Below are 17,927 nucleotides of genomic sequence, written 5' to 3' on the forward strand. Positions count from 1 at the left end.
TTTGTCTCCTAGATCTGCAGCTTACTAGGTATGTGACCTTTAGCTATGTTTAGTAGCTATTAATCCATTAGAGATAATAAAAGTGTCTTCACAGAATTGTTGAAAATGAGGTAATCCGTGTAAAGCTCTTAGAACAGTGTTTAACACTTAGTAATGGCCCGATCAATGTTTGCTATTATTATTGTGATGACGAGGAAGAAGGGGAGTAGAAGGAAGGAGGACGAAGCAGCCTCAGCCAGCCAAGAATGGTAGTGCCCCGACTGCATCATCATGGTGGTTCCAGTCTGCAAAGGGTGTGTGTTTGTATTATGTCATTTGATTCTCACAGTCACCCTATGAAACAGTGTCATTGTCATTCCCATTGTAGACCTGAGGAGATTAAGACTCAGGTGTGATTTCCTGGGCATTTATCTCATGATCCCATGCTTTTGTGATTATGCGTCTCTCCTTATATCTCTGTTCCACAAATTCTGATTTTGGAGTCACGGTGAGATTGAAGAAACATGGGTTCAGGCTGTGGTACCCTGATGGTATGCCCAGCACCTGTCACTCTGTTCACTCTGTTGCTCTGGCCCAGCCAGGACTGGGGTGGAGCCAGGGGCATCTACCTGGTGTGTGACACAGACCTTTACCTGGGATCAGATTTGGAGCTAACCCTGTGCACAAATGGCTGTTTGTTTGGGGAACTGTACAGTGACCTCTATTTCCAGAAGAGAAGAGGCCCTGTAACTCGCACTCTTTGGGGAAAGTGGCATTCCCCAAGCACTTGCAGTGACACCAAGACTTTCCAGTAGGGTAGGAGCTGAAGTCACATCCTTTGCCCCCCGCTCCAGTTTACCCTGAAATTTCCTGTTGGGCCTTATGACATGTGGTCATTCATCTTGGAAAGCTGTGACAGGGCTTCTCTTACAATTCTCTGAACAGACTATGGAGGTCATCGGAACTAGAGACCACAAACCAGATTGGGCCTGAAAGTCAGAGGCACCTGCCTAGACCCAAGTCTTCCTTCCATTTCCTGTGTGGTTTTATACTTTCTCTGAGCCTCACTTCTCCGTGGAACACAATGAACCCTGAGCCATACTCAGAAATCTCAGGTTCCTTCCAACTTGTAACAGACTGAATAGTGGCCATTCAGAGATACAGGTCCTAATCCCTGGAACCTGTAAATGTTACCTTATAAAGAAAAAGGTCTTCGTAGATGTGATTAAAGATCTTCACAGGAGGAGATTTTCCAGGATTATTTAAGTGGGCCCTAAATCACATCACGTGTCCTCATAAGAGAGAGGCAGGATGAAATTTCCTACACAGAAGAGGAGAAGGTGATGTGAAGATAGAGGCAGAAATTAGAGTGATGTGGCCACAAGCAAAGGAATGCTGGCAGCCAGCAGAAGCTAGAAGTATCAAGGAACGAATTCTCTCCTACAGCCTCCAGAGGGGGCGTGGTCCTACTGACATCTTGATTTCAGCCCAGTGACACCAATGTTAAACTCTGGCTTCTAGAACTATGAGGGGTAAATTTCTGTTGTTCGGAACCCCTGTATTTGTAACGTGTTAAGGCATCTGTGGGAAACTAATACACTGCTCTCTAAGTCTGTTGTCAGTTACCTGTTCTCGCTGCCCATCTGCTCAGCAAAGCTTATAGTCTCACTTGGTGCTTGTTCCAAAGCAGAACAAGACGCTCGTCTTTCTTTAAGCCTGTAGGAAAGTGAAGTGGTCATTTAGTCTCAAGTTCTCTATTCCGTTCAACTTGGCAGTTGTTCCTATGTTCGACACCAACAAAACGCTACCTCCTTCCCGTTACATTCAATTTCTCATTGTCGGTATTTTCCTATCTGAGAGTCGGTGTCCAGTCAAGTCTCTTGAAGCAGAAAAGCCACTAATTTAACGACCTTGAGATCATCAGTAGTGAGTAAAGAAAACAACATTCATTTAGTGGTTCTAAGTATATCCGTTCAATAAATATTTCTTGTGCACCAGCACGTGGGCAGCAGTAGGGAACCTGTGTCAGTGGAGAACCTGACAGGAAAGGTACTTATTCTTATGGAGCTGGCATTGTATTAGGCCACATGCAATAAAGCTTTTGTGTATATGCTCACGCTTCAATTGCAGCAAAATTCTTATTTCCAAGATTGCTAGCAGAGCATCAGATCCATGTTTCTGCTGGGTGAACCTCCTTTTGGAATATTCCCTGTCTTGGATTTCTACAAGGAGTCCTGGGAAACAGTTTTAGCACCCAAGACAACTGTTGGGGTTAAGCAATACAGACCTTAGGTCATAAGAGGTCCCTCTGATTTCTCTAAATTCCATCGCGGCATGCCTGTGCTCACCTTAGCCCAGTCAGCTCAGAGCTTTGGGATCTGAGGAGAGGATTGAACGAATGAAAACACTGTGGGGAGGAAAGAAGACTGTCGTAACTGTCCTCCTTTGTTTAATTCCATACTTTTCATTACTTCTCTGCATCCCAGGCGCTCTCAAAAGAAAAAAAATAATAGCACTAATACTACCATGATTTCCTCCCTCTGGTACACCCGCTCTGGGAGCAGTGACTCAGCTTCCTGCCCTGAAAGGGTGCCCCCAGCCATTGGTGGCCCAGGTTGAAAGCCTGAGTCATCTCTGATGTCTGCCATTCTCTCATGCCCCACTTCTAGGTGTTGTAATTCAGAATTCTACTACTTCTCACTATGTCTTCACCTCCACCCTAGTGCAGGGCACCCTGGCTTCTTGTTTTGACTGCCCTGGCAGTGTTCTGACTCTTCCCATCACTGCTACACTTACTCTCCACCCCCAGTTCGTTCCCCACATACTGACCAGAGGGATTCTTTTCATACGTGAGATTATGCCCAAGTCATCCCTTGTTCAAAACTTTCCCCATTTAGAATAAAATCCAAAGTCTTCACCGAGGCCTAGGAGGTCCTGTATGATGTGGCCCCTGCCTTCTCTTGGGCCGCATTTCCTACATACTTATCTTGCCTACTTTGCCCTAGTCAACACTAGCCTTCCTGCCATTCCTCTCATTGCCTTGACACTTCTGTGTGTTCCAGGGTCACCTCTTCAGAGAGGCCTTTTCTCACCACCCGAACTACAAGAGCACCGTCCTTCCAGTAGGGGTCCCTGTCTACCCCTATATATTGGTTTATTTGTTTGCTGTCTGCCTCTCACGCAAATGGTAAGCTCCACAAAGGCAGAAGATACTACTCATCTCTATCGCTGCAATACCCAGAGTAGGGTCAGGCATATGATGGTGCTCAGTAAATAATAAAGGAAAGGAGTAGAAGGCCCGGCTATGATCAATATGGAGGACTTTAAGCCTCTTCCAACTCCAACAATCTATGAGTCTGTGAAGGGCCCAGCAGCCTGGTCACCGAAATGCCATTTAGAACCAGTTTGGAGTATCAGGAAATTTAGTTGTTGCTTCTTTTTTTTTTTTGATTTTTTTTTTTTTCTTTTTTTGGCTGCACCCCGAGGCATGTGGGATCTTCCCTGACCAGGGACCGAACCGGCGCCCTCTGCAGTGGAAGCACAGAGTCTTAACCACTGGATCACCAGTCCCAGTGCTTCTTTTTTGAGATTGGGTTGACTTTTCTCTCCTTGATCCCTCCCTGTATAGGCAGCTGACCGCAGAGGCAGGTGGTCATTCAAGACACTTGTGTGAGAAAACATAGGAATGTAAACGCCATAATAGCACTCCTCTATTTTCTGCCTACCATAGCAGCCTCCTCCATCTGCATGGTTACTGGACTCTAAAAAAAATCTTGGCTTTATCCCATAGTCTTGGTCTAACTGTTACTTACTCCCTAAGTCCCAGGTTAAATATCCTTTACTCCCTGACAGCTCCTTGATACCCAGACTAGTTTAGCTCACCCAGTTCTGGGCTCCCGTATTTGCTCTTTCTTAGGATTGACCCATCACATACCTGTAAACATTGATCGTTAGCTGCCTTTCTTATCAGTCTGAAAGCTCCAGGAGTGACCCTGTCTTGTTCCTCATTATCCAAGCATGAATAACAAAGTGACAAGACACAGTGCTCAAAAAGTGTTTGTTGAATTAACAATTGGATTTTTATGATAAGCAACAAAAAGTTACAATATAAATTGAAAAATAAAAGGTGCAATTGATGATTGACTGCTTGTCACCACCCTGACCCACACTTGTTTGGACACTCTTTATTTTGTGGTCAGCAGGGGGTGGTGGGTCAGGAGATTGCTAGGACGGTTCCTCCTGTAAATGATCTAATGTTTCTGAAGAGTTTTCAGAACCACAGACTTAAATGGCTCTGTAGAAACCATCCAAGAAAGGCAGCAAATTTTGTTCATAAATTCCTCGGTGTACAGATGATGATCTTTTCTAGAAGTTGTTTTATCAGGAAACTCTTTTATATAATTTCCCTTAATCTTTCTCCTAAGACTCTATTTTCTTACTGCTGAAGATAGAGCACACCTAAAGGTGAAGTAGTAAGAATTAGAAAAAGCTCTCATGTTTTCAGTATTCTTTAACTTTTCTCAATTTTCCTATCAATGGAAATAATGAAAATAACAGCAAGAACATCTTTAGTCTCAGGGCTGAAACAACTTGAACAGTCAAGCCTATAAGAGGTGAATTGTTGATAGGTACAGTTGTTTGTACCACACAATGTGAAATGCACGAACTTTTTTAACTGGTAGAGTTTTGTTACTTGTACATTCAGAGCTGATGCTTTTAACCCAAGTAGGAGATAAAATTCTGATAGGGCTCATGTATCCACATTTTGATCAGTCAGATGCATTCATGGAACAGTTGAAGCTGGAGGTTCTTGGGGGAAGGCGACATCTTTGTTTCTTTGTCTGCAAAGAAACTGAACCATGCACGCTGGAATAAAACCTCCCTTTGAGCACTAATGATGGACCAGCCAACCTCTCGGGACCAAAGCTCCCAAGTATCTTACCAACACCTCAGCAACTCTGGCTGCTGAATGTCCCAGTTTGTAAAACCACAGCCCAAATAGTGAGGACCAGAAAAGGGAGGAGGAAGAGAATTAGATCATCTGAATTTCATGGGTTTTTGCAGTATTTATTGTTGAGTTGAGGGCCTATATAAAGAGCTAAATATCTGCTATTTGGAGACCAATTATCCACGTAAATGATACCCAAGTCCCACTCAGTGTTTTCTGAACATCACTTCAGGATCAAGGTCTGACAGCAGAATACTTGAAGGCGGGGCTGTCCCGGAAGCCTGGGACTCAGACTCAACACTCCTTAGCTCTGCCCCTTTGAGTATGCCAGTGCCCAGAAATTAGGAAAGGGATAGCAAAGGAAATCTGAAGCCATCAGTTGACTTTATATATATATTTTGTTTGTTTGTTTGTTTATTTGGCTGCGTCAGGTCTTAGTTGCAGCACACAGGATCTTTGTTGCGGATGGGGCATCATTCATTGCTGCACGTGGGCTTCTCTCTAGTTGTGGTACGTGGGCTCAGTAGTTGCAGCACACAGGCTTAGTTGCCCCACGGCATATGGGATCTCAGTTCCCCGACCAGGGATTGAACCCACATCCCCTGCATTGGAAGATGGATTCTTAACCACTGGATCACCAGGGAAGTCCCTCAGTTGACTTCTTAAAAACATGTTAAGTTCCAGCTGCAAGGCCAATTGCTGCTGTAACGAATTACCACAAACTTAGTGGCTTAAAACAGCACAAATTTATTATCTTACAGTTGTAGGGATGAGAAGTCCAAAGTGGGTCCTATGGGGCAAAAATCAAGGTAGAGCTGCATTCCTTCTGGAGGGTGTGGGAGAGAATCCAATTCCTTGTCTTTTCCACCTTGTAGAAGCCTGCCTTCCTTGGTTGTGGTTGCATCTCTCCAGTGTCTGCTTCCATGGACACATCTCTCCCCTCTTTGGCTCTCCTGTGTTGCTCTTTCACCTATAAGGACCCGTGTGATTAGATTGGACCCACCTGAGTAACGCCAGTACTCTCCCATCTCACGATCCTTAACGAAATCACATTAGCAGTGTCCCTTTTGTCATATAAGGTAAGAGACTCACAGGTTCCTGAGATGATGTGGACGTCTTTGGCAGAAAGAGCATCATTCTGCCTATCGCAGAAGACAGTCAGAACTACTTGAGTCTGTGTGTGTCCTATGCTTCCTTTCTCATGGCCATCATGATCTGCCCACTGTTGCCAAGCTACCTCAGGTTCCCCTTCCCCCACCCCTTTTTCCTCTTCCACATGCAAATTTTACTGAAGCTTCAGACTACCACCCACCTCCACAACTCCCTGCACTCACTTCCTTGCCAGGCACTGGTCCAGAGCCAAGTCGATATTGGTGCGGTTCTCATCAGTGCTGCCCATCAAATATATCTCTTCCCCCCTACCACCTTCCTGGCACGTGATAGAAGCACAGTTCAAGTGTGGACCCTTGGCGGGTGGGAAAGTTCATGTGATTAGTTCTGGCCAAAAATTTATAAATGACTCCAGGCTGAGCATTTCATTGATACTATGAGACCTTCCAACACCTCTCTTTTCCCTCTGGTACAGTGATCAACAATGTTCAAAATGGATGGACTTGCAGTCGACATGTAAAATAAGCAGGAAATAAACTTTGTCGTAGCCACTGATATTTTGGGCTTGCTTGTTACTGCAGCGTGGACCCTAACTTATCCTGACTGATGCATTTAGCAAAGCTGAAAGAGAGGTAAAAGAGAAGTATGCACAGCATGGGTTGCTCTTAACTGGTTCTCCCTGTTCACCTGTCTCTACTCAGAGGCCACATAGGCTTCCCTGTTCCTCAGATTAAATGCCCATGAACCTCACCTTCTGGCTGTTGAGTTTATTTTTTGAGGAGGTAGAGAATTTAGTTCCTGAAGCATATATCGTAGTATACCCTGAGACTTACCATTGATCACTGGTGGACTCTGTCTTTTCGTCATCAATTAAAATGAAAAAAGACCTGCAGGTCTGGTGACTGGGGGTGTTGGAGGGAGAGTACAGGGCCGTGCTATTCTCTTTATTTCTTGTGCAGGTCAAGCACAGAGTAGAGAGAATTGGGGAATTTGATGGAAACCACAGTAGCAAGGGAAGCATGCAGACTGCCCCACCCCCCGCCACCACTCAGGAAAAGAAAGAGGTTGAAAGGAAACTATGCCAGGCTGCCCAGGGCCCAGGGTGTCTGTTCTGAGGGTACTCACACCGGAGGCTCCTTGTTTTTGCCCATGCTCAGCCCTGCTGGAATTTTTTCCTTAGGCCAGTGATTGGGTTCAGCGTAGCTCCCACCAACCAGGGGTGCAGCAGGGGAGGTGGGTGCCTGCCGATAAAACTGGACCTTCAAATGCATGTTTCACAGAAACATTATCATAACCTGGTTAAACAGTGCCGGAGTTTATCTATAAGCACAGTTAGAGCATCTAAGTCTTCAGCTGGCTTATCAGTGACATGGGCTTTTATGGGTGAGCCTCAGAGCCCATCACCCAACAGAGAGCATTGTTTCTATGGAAACATGCAATCTGTGACCCAAATACCCAGGTTAAAATGTTGCTGATTTATTTAACTCAATGTGTGGGTCAATTGGGGATTGCCAATATTAGATAAAAATTGAAGTTCTTTTTTTAAAGTTGTGGATTTTTTTCCATCCTGCCTATCCATTCCGTCAGCAGGCATAATGGAGGACCCTGTATTCTAAAGTGTCTGTGTTTAGATGGAAACTTCTGTTATGGCAGGATCAGCCCAGAGGAAGATGGAAATCCTTTTCCAGCCATTGTTCATTTGCTTTTCCTCTTATTTCTTGAAACCCTGCAGGGCGAGCCCTGCTGAGACTTACAGACAAAAAGCTTGAGCGAATGGGGATTGCCCAGGAGAACCTCCGGCAGCACATCTTACAACAGGTGCTCCAGCTGAAGGTGCGAGAAGAAGTCAGAAACCTACAGTTACTCACACAAGGTATCCTGTTGCTGCCTAGTGGGTGGATGGAAGGGGAGATGGGAGGAAAGAAACCCTTACCGTCGTGACAGAAGGGAGCCAGGGAAAAACTGGCTTGTTTTGTTTTGTTTTGTTTGCAGAATTTTCTTTCATTAAAAAAAAAGTATACAGATTTAAAGGCCACTTCCCTACTAAAACTTCTCTTTTTCTTAGCTCACTAGAGGGAAGGATGTACAGATAAGTAATGGATAAGCAAACAGAATTATCTGAGCTAAGTTCAAGGTCATCACATACAGCTATATAGGTTGTGCACTGCACAACCCCCAGAGTACCAGTTACATAGATCAGTATACGATTGCACCACCTAGAGTTGTACAGTGTGCAGCCTGTACAACTGTACAGTGCAGCCCCAGCTATTTTAGTCTGACTACCAGTTTTGAGGGGGCCTTGGAATTTGAGTGATTCCATAGTTCATATGGCCGTGGTATAAGTGGGATTTTTTTGTTGCGTTTTGCTTTACTTCGCTTTTCACTGAGAGAAAAACATTTTAGAGGTGTGTGTCTGTGTGTGTGTGTGTATATATATATATGTATGTATATATAAATACATATATATGTTTACACACACTCTCTAGAAATTTTGAGAACCCTATTTATCATCTTAAAAATAGAATAGTTTTTTAAATAGACTGTAGGGAATTTAAAACTGCAGTATTACAACCATATAGTTCTAAACAAGAATCATTAATAATTTCAATATGTTGAAATCACTTAAAAGCCCTATAACTGGAAGTGACAGAATAAAGCTGGATCTTGAAGAAAACCTTAAGTTACACTATAAATTATATGTCTAGGTAAGATTTGGTTGCTGTCAACCTCCATTAACTATAACCCTTTATTTGTTTTATTTTAATGTCCATTGTACACCATTTTAAATGAAAGGATGATAAAATATATATTTTTGAGAGCCTTGGTTATTTTTCAATCTGCAGACTATTGTTAATTGCATGCATACTGATATTGGAGAAATCTGGATCAGCCAGATTTCATGTTATTGCATTTAGATTAACCAATTAATAGTCTATTTGCCTGGGGGAAGTAATGTACTGCCTGAAAGATGACTGTTCTAGAAGGATAAATATAGACTTCGAGTGATATGAAAATATATTGTTTACTTGATATACGTTGTTTGCATTGGTCTCCAGAGACTTCCAATGGTAAATTTACAGATACAGGTACACTGAGTGACTTAAACGTGAATCTGACGTACTGATACACTTTTAAGTTCTTTTAAGAAGTAAACAGAGATTCAAAGGTTTATCACAAGAATGTCCATTGCGGTGCTATTTATAAAACTGAAAAATTAGAAACAACCTAGATGTTCAGCAATATGGAGAGAATCAGATAATTCTATTTGAATTCAGAAGATACAATATAATATAGTCATTGGAATTATATCTTCGAGGAATATATGACAACATGGGAAAGTACTCAAGAAGTAATAGGAAGTAGGGGGGAAAAGGCCATGTATAAAATGTTATTTATAATATGAGCCCAATTTTGTAAAAAGAACATATTTTTATATGCACACAGAAAAGGGGATGCAAATGGTTTTGCCAGTATTTTGATAATCGTTCTCTTTGGATGGTGAGATTGTGGGTGATTTTAACTGTTTTCTTTATATTTTTCTAAATTTTCCAAATCTTCTACTATAAATCCATATTACGGTTATAATCAGAAAATGCATTCACATTTTGTAAGCTTCAGTCACAAGCGTCGTTCTGCCCTGTTCTATTTAACGTCTGGGGTTTCCTCAGCTCTTTTGTTTTCCTCCCGTGGTGATATGTAGAATGAGACCTGAACTCATCCCGTGCACCTTGGACTTTTTTTTTTTCCCCTCTGCTACTGTCAGCCTGCAGTGTGTTTGCTTTGCAAAATCATTTTCTACAACTTTCATTGCCCTAGATTCATAATATATAAGATTTTTCCTGCGATACTACTCAACTCTATTAAGCTAAATACATGTTTGTGTTTTGGGAAGATAATGCTAAGTTCAGCCTTTTCAATTCAGTTGTTGTCATTTTCTTTAGCTTTGAAAAGCTGTGGCTTTAGAACTCTTTCATTCCATTCCCTTTAGAAGAGATCACATTCTCTAGCTCTTGGATATTTTGTCTGCACTCATACTACCCTTTTTTATCGCTTGTCCTTTCCATGTTAATGTTCAAACTCATTTCATGTCAGACAGCTTTTGAAAATCTATTGCCTTATTGAAGTGATGGTTTCTTTTTAAAAAAAATGAAACAAAAATTGACGAGTCGTTGTTGTGACTGATAATGGAAGTTCTGAAGACAGCTGGAGTGGCCTTAAAATATTTGGGGTCTAGGTTTGCTATTATAAGAATTGTAGCTCCATTCCACCCAAGTGAACTGAATGGCTTAACATACATATCATATGGAAATGTACCAGGGGGGTGATATGTGATTTGGTATTGAATATTTGATTCCTCAATTCAGAAAATATTAATCAGTGGAAATAATATGCTAAATAAGTGCAAACAAGTGTCTTAGAATGTTACTTAGTTTTCAGAAATCCATGAGCTTTCCCCTTAAAGAGTGTAACTCACCTCTCCAGTCTCTAGAGATACATTTTCTTTCCCAGCTCACATAGGACTGTGACTCTGGTGTAATGCAATTAAATTTTTTTTGTTTTTAAGAAATGTTTTCCAACTAATACATTTAAATGAGGGTTGTTGCCTTCAAAGTAGCCAATTTTTGAGGAAAGGGACTTATTTCACAAATGATTGTATTTCTTATGTGTTTCCTTCTTACTTTTGGAGGCAATTTCAGAGCTTTAACTGAATCGCAAAAGTTTAAGAAGAACCTAAGTGTCCATTGTTAGGAGACCAGCTAAATGAGTTATGGTACATCCAGGCACTGGAGTATACTTGGAAGTTATAAACGCAAGAATGAAGAATAGTAATGTGGAAGGATCTCTGAGATGCCAGGTGAAGTGGAAAAAACAAGGTGCAGAACAAGGTAGAGAGTATACTGCATTTGCAAATGAGAGAGGGAGAAATAGTAATGTATATCTGCATGTTCTTTGTTTACATAAGAAAATGCTGATGCATAAGAAGCTAATACAAACTCTACCTATGGGACTGAGAAGAAGATGGATAGAGGACATCTGCTTTTTAAGTCACTTTGTGTCTTGAAATAGTGTGCGTTAACTATTTAAAAGAGTAAAATGTTTTAAAAGAAATAAGGAGAAAGAATGAATTTTAGCATCAGACAGGCCTGAATTTTAAATCTCGGCCCCAACCCTTACTGCTGTGTTATTTCAGGGAAGTTACTTAATTTGTCTGTGTTCCAGTTTCCTGTTCTCTGAAAAGTGAGATCAGCAAATCTACTCCCCTCATAGGGATGCTGTAAGAGTTAAACGAGCTCAAATATATACATCACTCAGTGCAGTGTGACAGTAAGTACAGAACATAGTTAGCTATCAGTAATAGAAGCCACAAAATTAAATCAACCTCATTAATTTATATGAAAACTTTATTTTTATAATATCGTTTATTGAGCAGTAATTCACAGAATATACAGTTTCCTCAAAGTATAAATTCAATGATTTTTAGTATTGTCACAGAGTCGTGCAACCATCACCACAATTAATTTTAAAACATTTTCATCACCCCCAAAAAGAAACCCGGTACCCATTAACAGTCATTCCCCATTTCCTCCCAAGGCCCCCCCAACTACCAGCCCTTAGAAACCACTAATCTACTTTCTGTCTGTTCACCTATTCTAGACATTTCCTATGAATGGAATCATTCAATATGTGGTATTTTGCAATTGGCTACTTTCACTTAGAATAATGGTTCTAAGGTTTACTCGTGTTGTAAGCATGTGTCAGTATTTCATTTCTTTTTATTGCCAAATTGTATTTCATCATATGAATGTACCACATTTTACTTATCCATTCATCAGTTGGACATTTGTATTGTTTCTGGATCTTGGTTATTATTCATAATGCTATTTTGAATGTACGTTTTTCTGTGGACCTGTTTTCATTTCTCTTGGTTATATACCTGGGCGTGGAATTACTGAGTCATATGGTAACTCCCAGTGTAAGTTACAGGAGCTGCCAGACAGTTTTACATGGCAGCTGTACCATTTTATATTCCCACAAGCAGTGTATGAGGGTCTCAATTTCTCCACATCCTTGCCAACACTTGTTATTGTCTGTCTTTTTTATTATAACCATTCTAATATGTGTAAAGTGGTATGTCGCTGTGATTTTGATTTTCATTTCCCTGATGGCTAATGATGTTTAACACCTTTTCAAGTGCTTATTGACCATTGTGTATCTTCTGTGGGTAAACATCTGTTCAGATCCTTTACTCATTTTTTAATTGGGTTATTCGTTTTTTCCAATCTTTATCTTGGACCCACCGTGTTTCTCTGTGCTTGATTACCCACTTTATTTATAAAATCTAAAGCTAAATATCAGGCTGCCATTTCCAAAGAGGAACCCCATCCTCAAAGGATGAAGTCTTATTTATCCCCACTAGAGGTGTTCAGAAGAACCTACCACAAACTTGGAAATCAACTCCAAAATGAAACAAATGAACTCTGAAGATCTCCTCTCAAGGAAACAACATTCTTTTGGTTGTAGAAATGATACACACATCAAATCAGTTACCTCAGTTTGTAACCAGACCTCCAAATTAGTTACACCCATCTGAAAGCTCATTCTACTGTGTTTCTAGAAGAAATAAGCTAATAGATAATTAAGGGTAATTTTCCAACTTTTAATTGATGTTTTAAAACTTGTCTTAAACTTTTCATTCTACACCAGTCATTGTCACTCAGTTGCCAGGAGCCCAATGACAGTAATACGGCCAAGGTAGTCACAAATGGGCTAGGAGAGCTCTAGCCAGCCCCTATGGGTTATCTGAACACAGGGAAGGTGAAGTCTCTGCCCTCCTTTTTCTTGCTCTCCTCCTTCTGGATACCGACCAAAGGCAAAAACTATAAGGTGTTTAAAAAAATGTATATGGTGGATTCATAGTAAATGCATCCGTTTATAGGCACTGTCAATGAATCATGACAAAAATTCCTGAAACAGCTCATTATCTAAAGCCAGAACTCTCCTTCAGCTAAAATGCTGGCCTCTGATTTCCCTGCCTTTATTCACAGTGGCCCTGTAACTACCTGACATTTGCAAGCAACATAATCAGTGTTTAGCCCTGCTTTACTGTCGTTCCCTTTGGTGCCTTTGAGGCAGTTCTTCCTTCATTCAGCCTTTTGGTCTTCTGTGTCCTGTCTGTGGAGTGGCCGGGGTGTCCATCTGGTGGTCTTACTTGCTTGCACATTCCTGCAGGAAACTCAGCTGTCTTTTGGGAAATGCAGTACAGAGCTGGAAACGTCATTATTATACTTTCCTTCTGCTCAGTCCATGAGAGACAGGGGGGAAAGGTGCCTTATGTAACACACAGAAGTGGTGCAAATTATTTTCGCGTCTGTCAAATTAATCCATAATCAAGCATATGCGGGGCATCCTTACCTCTTTAATACTGGATATTTCTAGGAAGAAAAACACCCAGGGATACTGAAAGCTATTTCTCATAGCTAATGAGTATAATAAAATGTTTACTGTATGCAAAGCAGTGCACTAATTGTCACATCAACTCCTGACATTTACCCTACCATAATCAGTACTGTTGTTAGCCTCAATTTACATATGGGGAAACTGAGGATGGAGAATTTAATTAACAGACCCAATATCAGACAACTAGTCAAAAAGCATAGTACAGGTCTGTCTGACTTCACAGCAAACTTTTATCCATTACACTTCATCACCTCTGCTCTGTCAACTGAGTAATTCCTATTTCATAGCAACGATGTGATGATTACACGAGATTTTATGTGGAAACTATATAGCATAGTTCATGGCATACTCTGTGGAAGTGGGTTGGCAGACTTATTCTATAAAAAGCTAGATAGTAAGTATTTCAGTCTTTGTAGGCCGTAGAGTGTCTGTTGTAACCACCACATCATGGGAGAACAACCACAGACAATCTTAAATGAATTGGCATAGTAGTGTACCAATAAAACTTTATTTACAAACACAATTTCTAGTCCATAGTTTGTGGACTCTTGCTTCACAGGGTCAGAAATGTAAACTTTTTGTCATCATCGTCAAGATTATTGTTTTATTCTTAGTATCTTCCCTTTTGAGCTGTATACTTTTCCCTCAACCCCAGGGACACTATAGTATGGAACCACTCCTGGGGCGTCGTTTTCAGTGTCTTTCTTGGCTACAAATGCATGGATAGTGTAAAAATGTAATAGTAACTCTGAGGGTTGGGTAAAGGTAAGCAATAGAAAACAATGTTCCAACTGGAGGGTAAGGCAAACAAAGATAGTAAAGGCTGCCATCTTCAAAGGCCTTTTTTTTTTTTTTTTTTTTTTTTTTGTGGTACGCGGGCCTCTCACTGTTGTGGCCTCTCCCGTTGCGGAGCGCAGGCACCGGACGCGCAGGCTCAGCGACCATGGCTCACGGGCCCAGCCGCTCCGTGGCACGTGGGATCTTCCCGGACCGGGGCACGAACCCGTGTCCCCTGCATCGGCAGGCAGACTCTCAACCACTGCGCCACCAGGGAAGCCCGGCCTTTTTAAATTTGTGCCTGCAAACTGAAAAAAAGAAGAGTATGATTGTTTACCAAGGCCAGTTATAGCTCATTAAACATTAGTGTTTCCCGAAGGGCTGTTTCCACATTGTCCAAATATATGTGTCAAATTTTAGTTGAGAATTACATGACCAGATGGACTTTTCCAAAGCTCCACGACACAAATTAGAAACACTATTTTCTAATCCAAGAAGGCTTTTCAGAACCATGTGTACAGATTGAGTATTTTAGTCCAGTCACCCTCACAATGATACTTCAGCAACTGAAGTAGGCCATCTGAATTGAAATAGGCCATCTGGTCCACCACCTTGCTTAAAGAAGGAAGTCTTTGTAGAACACAGCAATAGACTCTTTGAGAAAGTTTCCAATCTCACTTTACAGTTTTGGGCACCAAGACCCAAAGAAGGTTAGAGGATAGTCTGTGGTTACACAGCTAGTCAGTGGCATAACTGAAGCTAGATCCCAGTCTCTTAATTCCCAGGCTGGTATTCTTTTTTCTCATTGTTTTTATTAAGGTATAATTTACATACAGTAAAATTCATTATTTTTAGTGTACAGTTCTGCAAGTTTTAACAAATGCCTACAGTTGTATAACCACCACCACGGTCAAGATATAACAGTTCCATAACTCCAAAAAATACTCTCCCTGGTACCCTTTGTTGTCAACCCCCCTCATTACCTCCAGCCTCTGGAAGCCACCGATATATTTTCTGTTCCTTTAGTTTTGCCTTTTCCAGAATGTCATATAAAGGGAATCATGAAGTCTGGCTGCTTTCACTTGCTATGATGCATTGAGACTTACCAAAGCTGAGTGTGTCACTTGTTCATTCATGCTCACTGTTTAGTATTGAATTGGTTTGATATACCACACTTTATCCGTTCCCCAGTTGAAGGACATCTGGGTTGTTTCCAATTTTGGCAACTACTAATAACACTACTAGAAGCATTCACATACAGGTTTTGTATAAACATCAGTTTTCATTCATTAGCTAGGTACCTAGAAGTGGGATTGCTGGGATGAATCATAAGTATACATTAAACTTCATAAGAAACTGCCAGGCCAGTATTCTTAGGATGATAAAAATAGAAGAACAGCATTATGGAGACTTTCTGAAAATCACTGCATCTTTGCAGCTGTCCTACCTAGCACTTCTTAGAGCCACCATTATTTTAAGAGGGCCCTGCTTTCCTGGGAGTTTCTAATAAATTGTCTCAAGGTAAGTTTAGGTCAAGTGTGTTTACAGTTCACTCATTAATTCAATTTAAAAATTCTGGCATCAGTGTACAGGCAGTAGGATATGGTTTTCCCCAATTGTCAATGAGAAATGCTTCCTTTGTCTCTTTTCTGAGGAAGAAAATCTAATAATATTTGCAGCTCCTGGGAGAGAAAACATGAGCCAGTCAGATTCCCTCTTATGCGTTCATTAGGTATGTCTGATGGCCCTTTCTAGTATCTCTCAAATTACACTATTTAATTTCCAGGCTTCTCCTCATCTTTTATTCAGCTGTGCCACTGGTGTTACAAATCTGATGCTCACATATCAGTTCTCTTCATACTTGGCTTTTCTGCTTCATCGTTGGATAGCCTTAAGCTTTTCCTCCTTGGTGTTCATCTCTTCCATGAGCGTGGTCATGACTCTCTTGGTTCTCCCCTTCTGTTTCTAGTGGCTCCTCCTCGGGCAGGTGGCTTGCCGCCTTCCTCGACGACTCCCCACATGTTGATGCCCCCTGGGGATGAGTCCTCTCAGCTCTTCTCATTTTGCATGCTCTCTGAAGAGTCTCACCCACTCCCATCGCTTTAACCATCCCCTACTTCAAAGTTACTTTCAAATACATCTTAGCCCTCTATGAAGCTTAAAAGATGTGAACCTCAATATTCCACTGACATCTCAAATTTAAAATATCCAAAGTCAACCCCATCGTCTTTCTCACCATCTCCCCAGCCAATTCTTCTCCCTGTGTTACTTCTCAAGGTTATTAATGCCTTCCTCACACCATCACCTAAATGAAGAGGGCTTAGAGTCACCCCTTTCCCCACCTACTCATGTGTAATCAGTGACCAAACCCTCTGAATTCTGCTCGTAAAAGGGCTTTCCAGTCATTCCCCATCTCATCCCCATCCTTGCCACTGTGTTAAATCATCCCTCTTTGGCTCCTTCCCAGGCCATTAGAATAACCTACTAGTTATTATTTGATCTCCAGTTATTATTTGATCTCTACTAGTTATTATTTGATCTCCAGTCTCTGCCCTGCCCCATTCACTTTCCTTTAATTGACTTCCCACTTCTATCTCCAGAGTTAATTTAAATATATTTCTGACAACGTTATTTCCCTCCTAAAAGCATTTGATGGCTCCCAGTTGCCTACGGAATACAATCCAAATGCTTTAGCATTCCATAGAAATCCATTTTAAGGCATTTCATAGATGTATTCACTTTGGGCAAGTTACTTGTCGGAGATTAAGTTTCCTTAGTTGTAAAAATGGAGATAGGATCTATTTCACGGAGCTGTTATGAGTACGGTATAATAAAACTCATGAAAGGACCAAGCTTTGGTGAGATACAACCTCTTCTGAGAAGCCTTACCTTATCTCTCAGGCAGAACCAATCATTCCCTCTTGTTCATCACTAAGCACTTTGTTCACACTAATAGTCTATTCATTACACAGTGTCTGTTGAGTATCTATTTGTTCTTCCATCCAGTGAGCAACAGGCTCTGTGGTAGGTACTAGGGATAAAAAGGAACACCCAGTCTAGCAGTAGGGATAGGATATCAACGCCGTGGTAGAGATGCGTAGGTGTAGAGTGGTGGCACAGAACTGGAACTTAACCTCATCTGGGAATGGGGGGAGACTGGGAAGGAAAACTTGCCAACGGTGTAGCTCATGAACTAGATCTTGAGGGATAAAAGTTTTGACAGATGGACATGAGCTGGCATGAGGCAGGAGGAGAAGCTTGTCCAAGAGCATGGGGGCATGCAGTCTCTTTGTCTCCCCTGCAGATCATGGGCAACCACAGTTGTCTTCTGATTTTGCTGTGCTCTCCTACCTCCTAGTACAGTGTCGCACAGAGAGTGGATCCTCTGTTTAAATGTATTTTGCTGATTTCAGTGTAATGGTTGCCCTTTTCTCTTATTTACCAGCTCTATTTCATTTTCAACATCATCTTCTCAAAACAGTGCATGCAGTATAAATTTTAAATGGATTTGTAATATACGAGAGAGACTACAAAGCCATTTTGCATTATCCATGAGCAGAATTGCCAAAAGTATCTTTTATTCCTTTGTGATCTTTTTGTATTGACTAGTAAAAACAACGGCAGTGGCTCTTAAATGTGTAAACCTTTGGCAAGG

The 17,927-nt window shown here is 41.4% G+C and overlaps 1 protein-coding gene across 1 annotated transcript in view; it reads left to right on the forward strand.

Annotated features, from left to right (window-relative positions):
- Window positions 1-17,927, forward strand: part of SAMD12 (sterile alpha motif domain containing 12) — a 413,152-nt gene that overhangs the window by 235,619 nt on the left and 159,606 nt on the right. The window contains exon 4 of the mRNA XM_079902468.1: window positions 7,770-7,910. Coding sequence (XP_079758594.1) covers window positions 7,770-7,910 — 141 coding nt within the window. The remainder of the gene's footprint in view (window positions 1-7,769; window positions 7,911-17,927) is intronic.

Source organism: Stenella coeruleoalba, assembly GCF_951394435.1.
Source record: "Stenella coeruleoalba genome assembly, chromosome: 17".
Taxonomy (NCBI): Eukaryota; Metazoa; Chordata; class Mammalia; order Artiodactyla; family Delphinidae; genus Stenella; species Stenella coeruleoalba.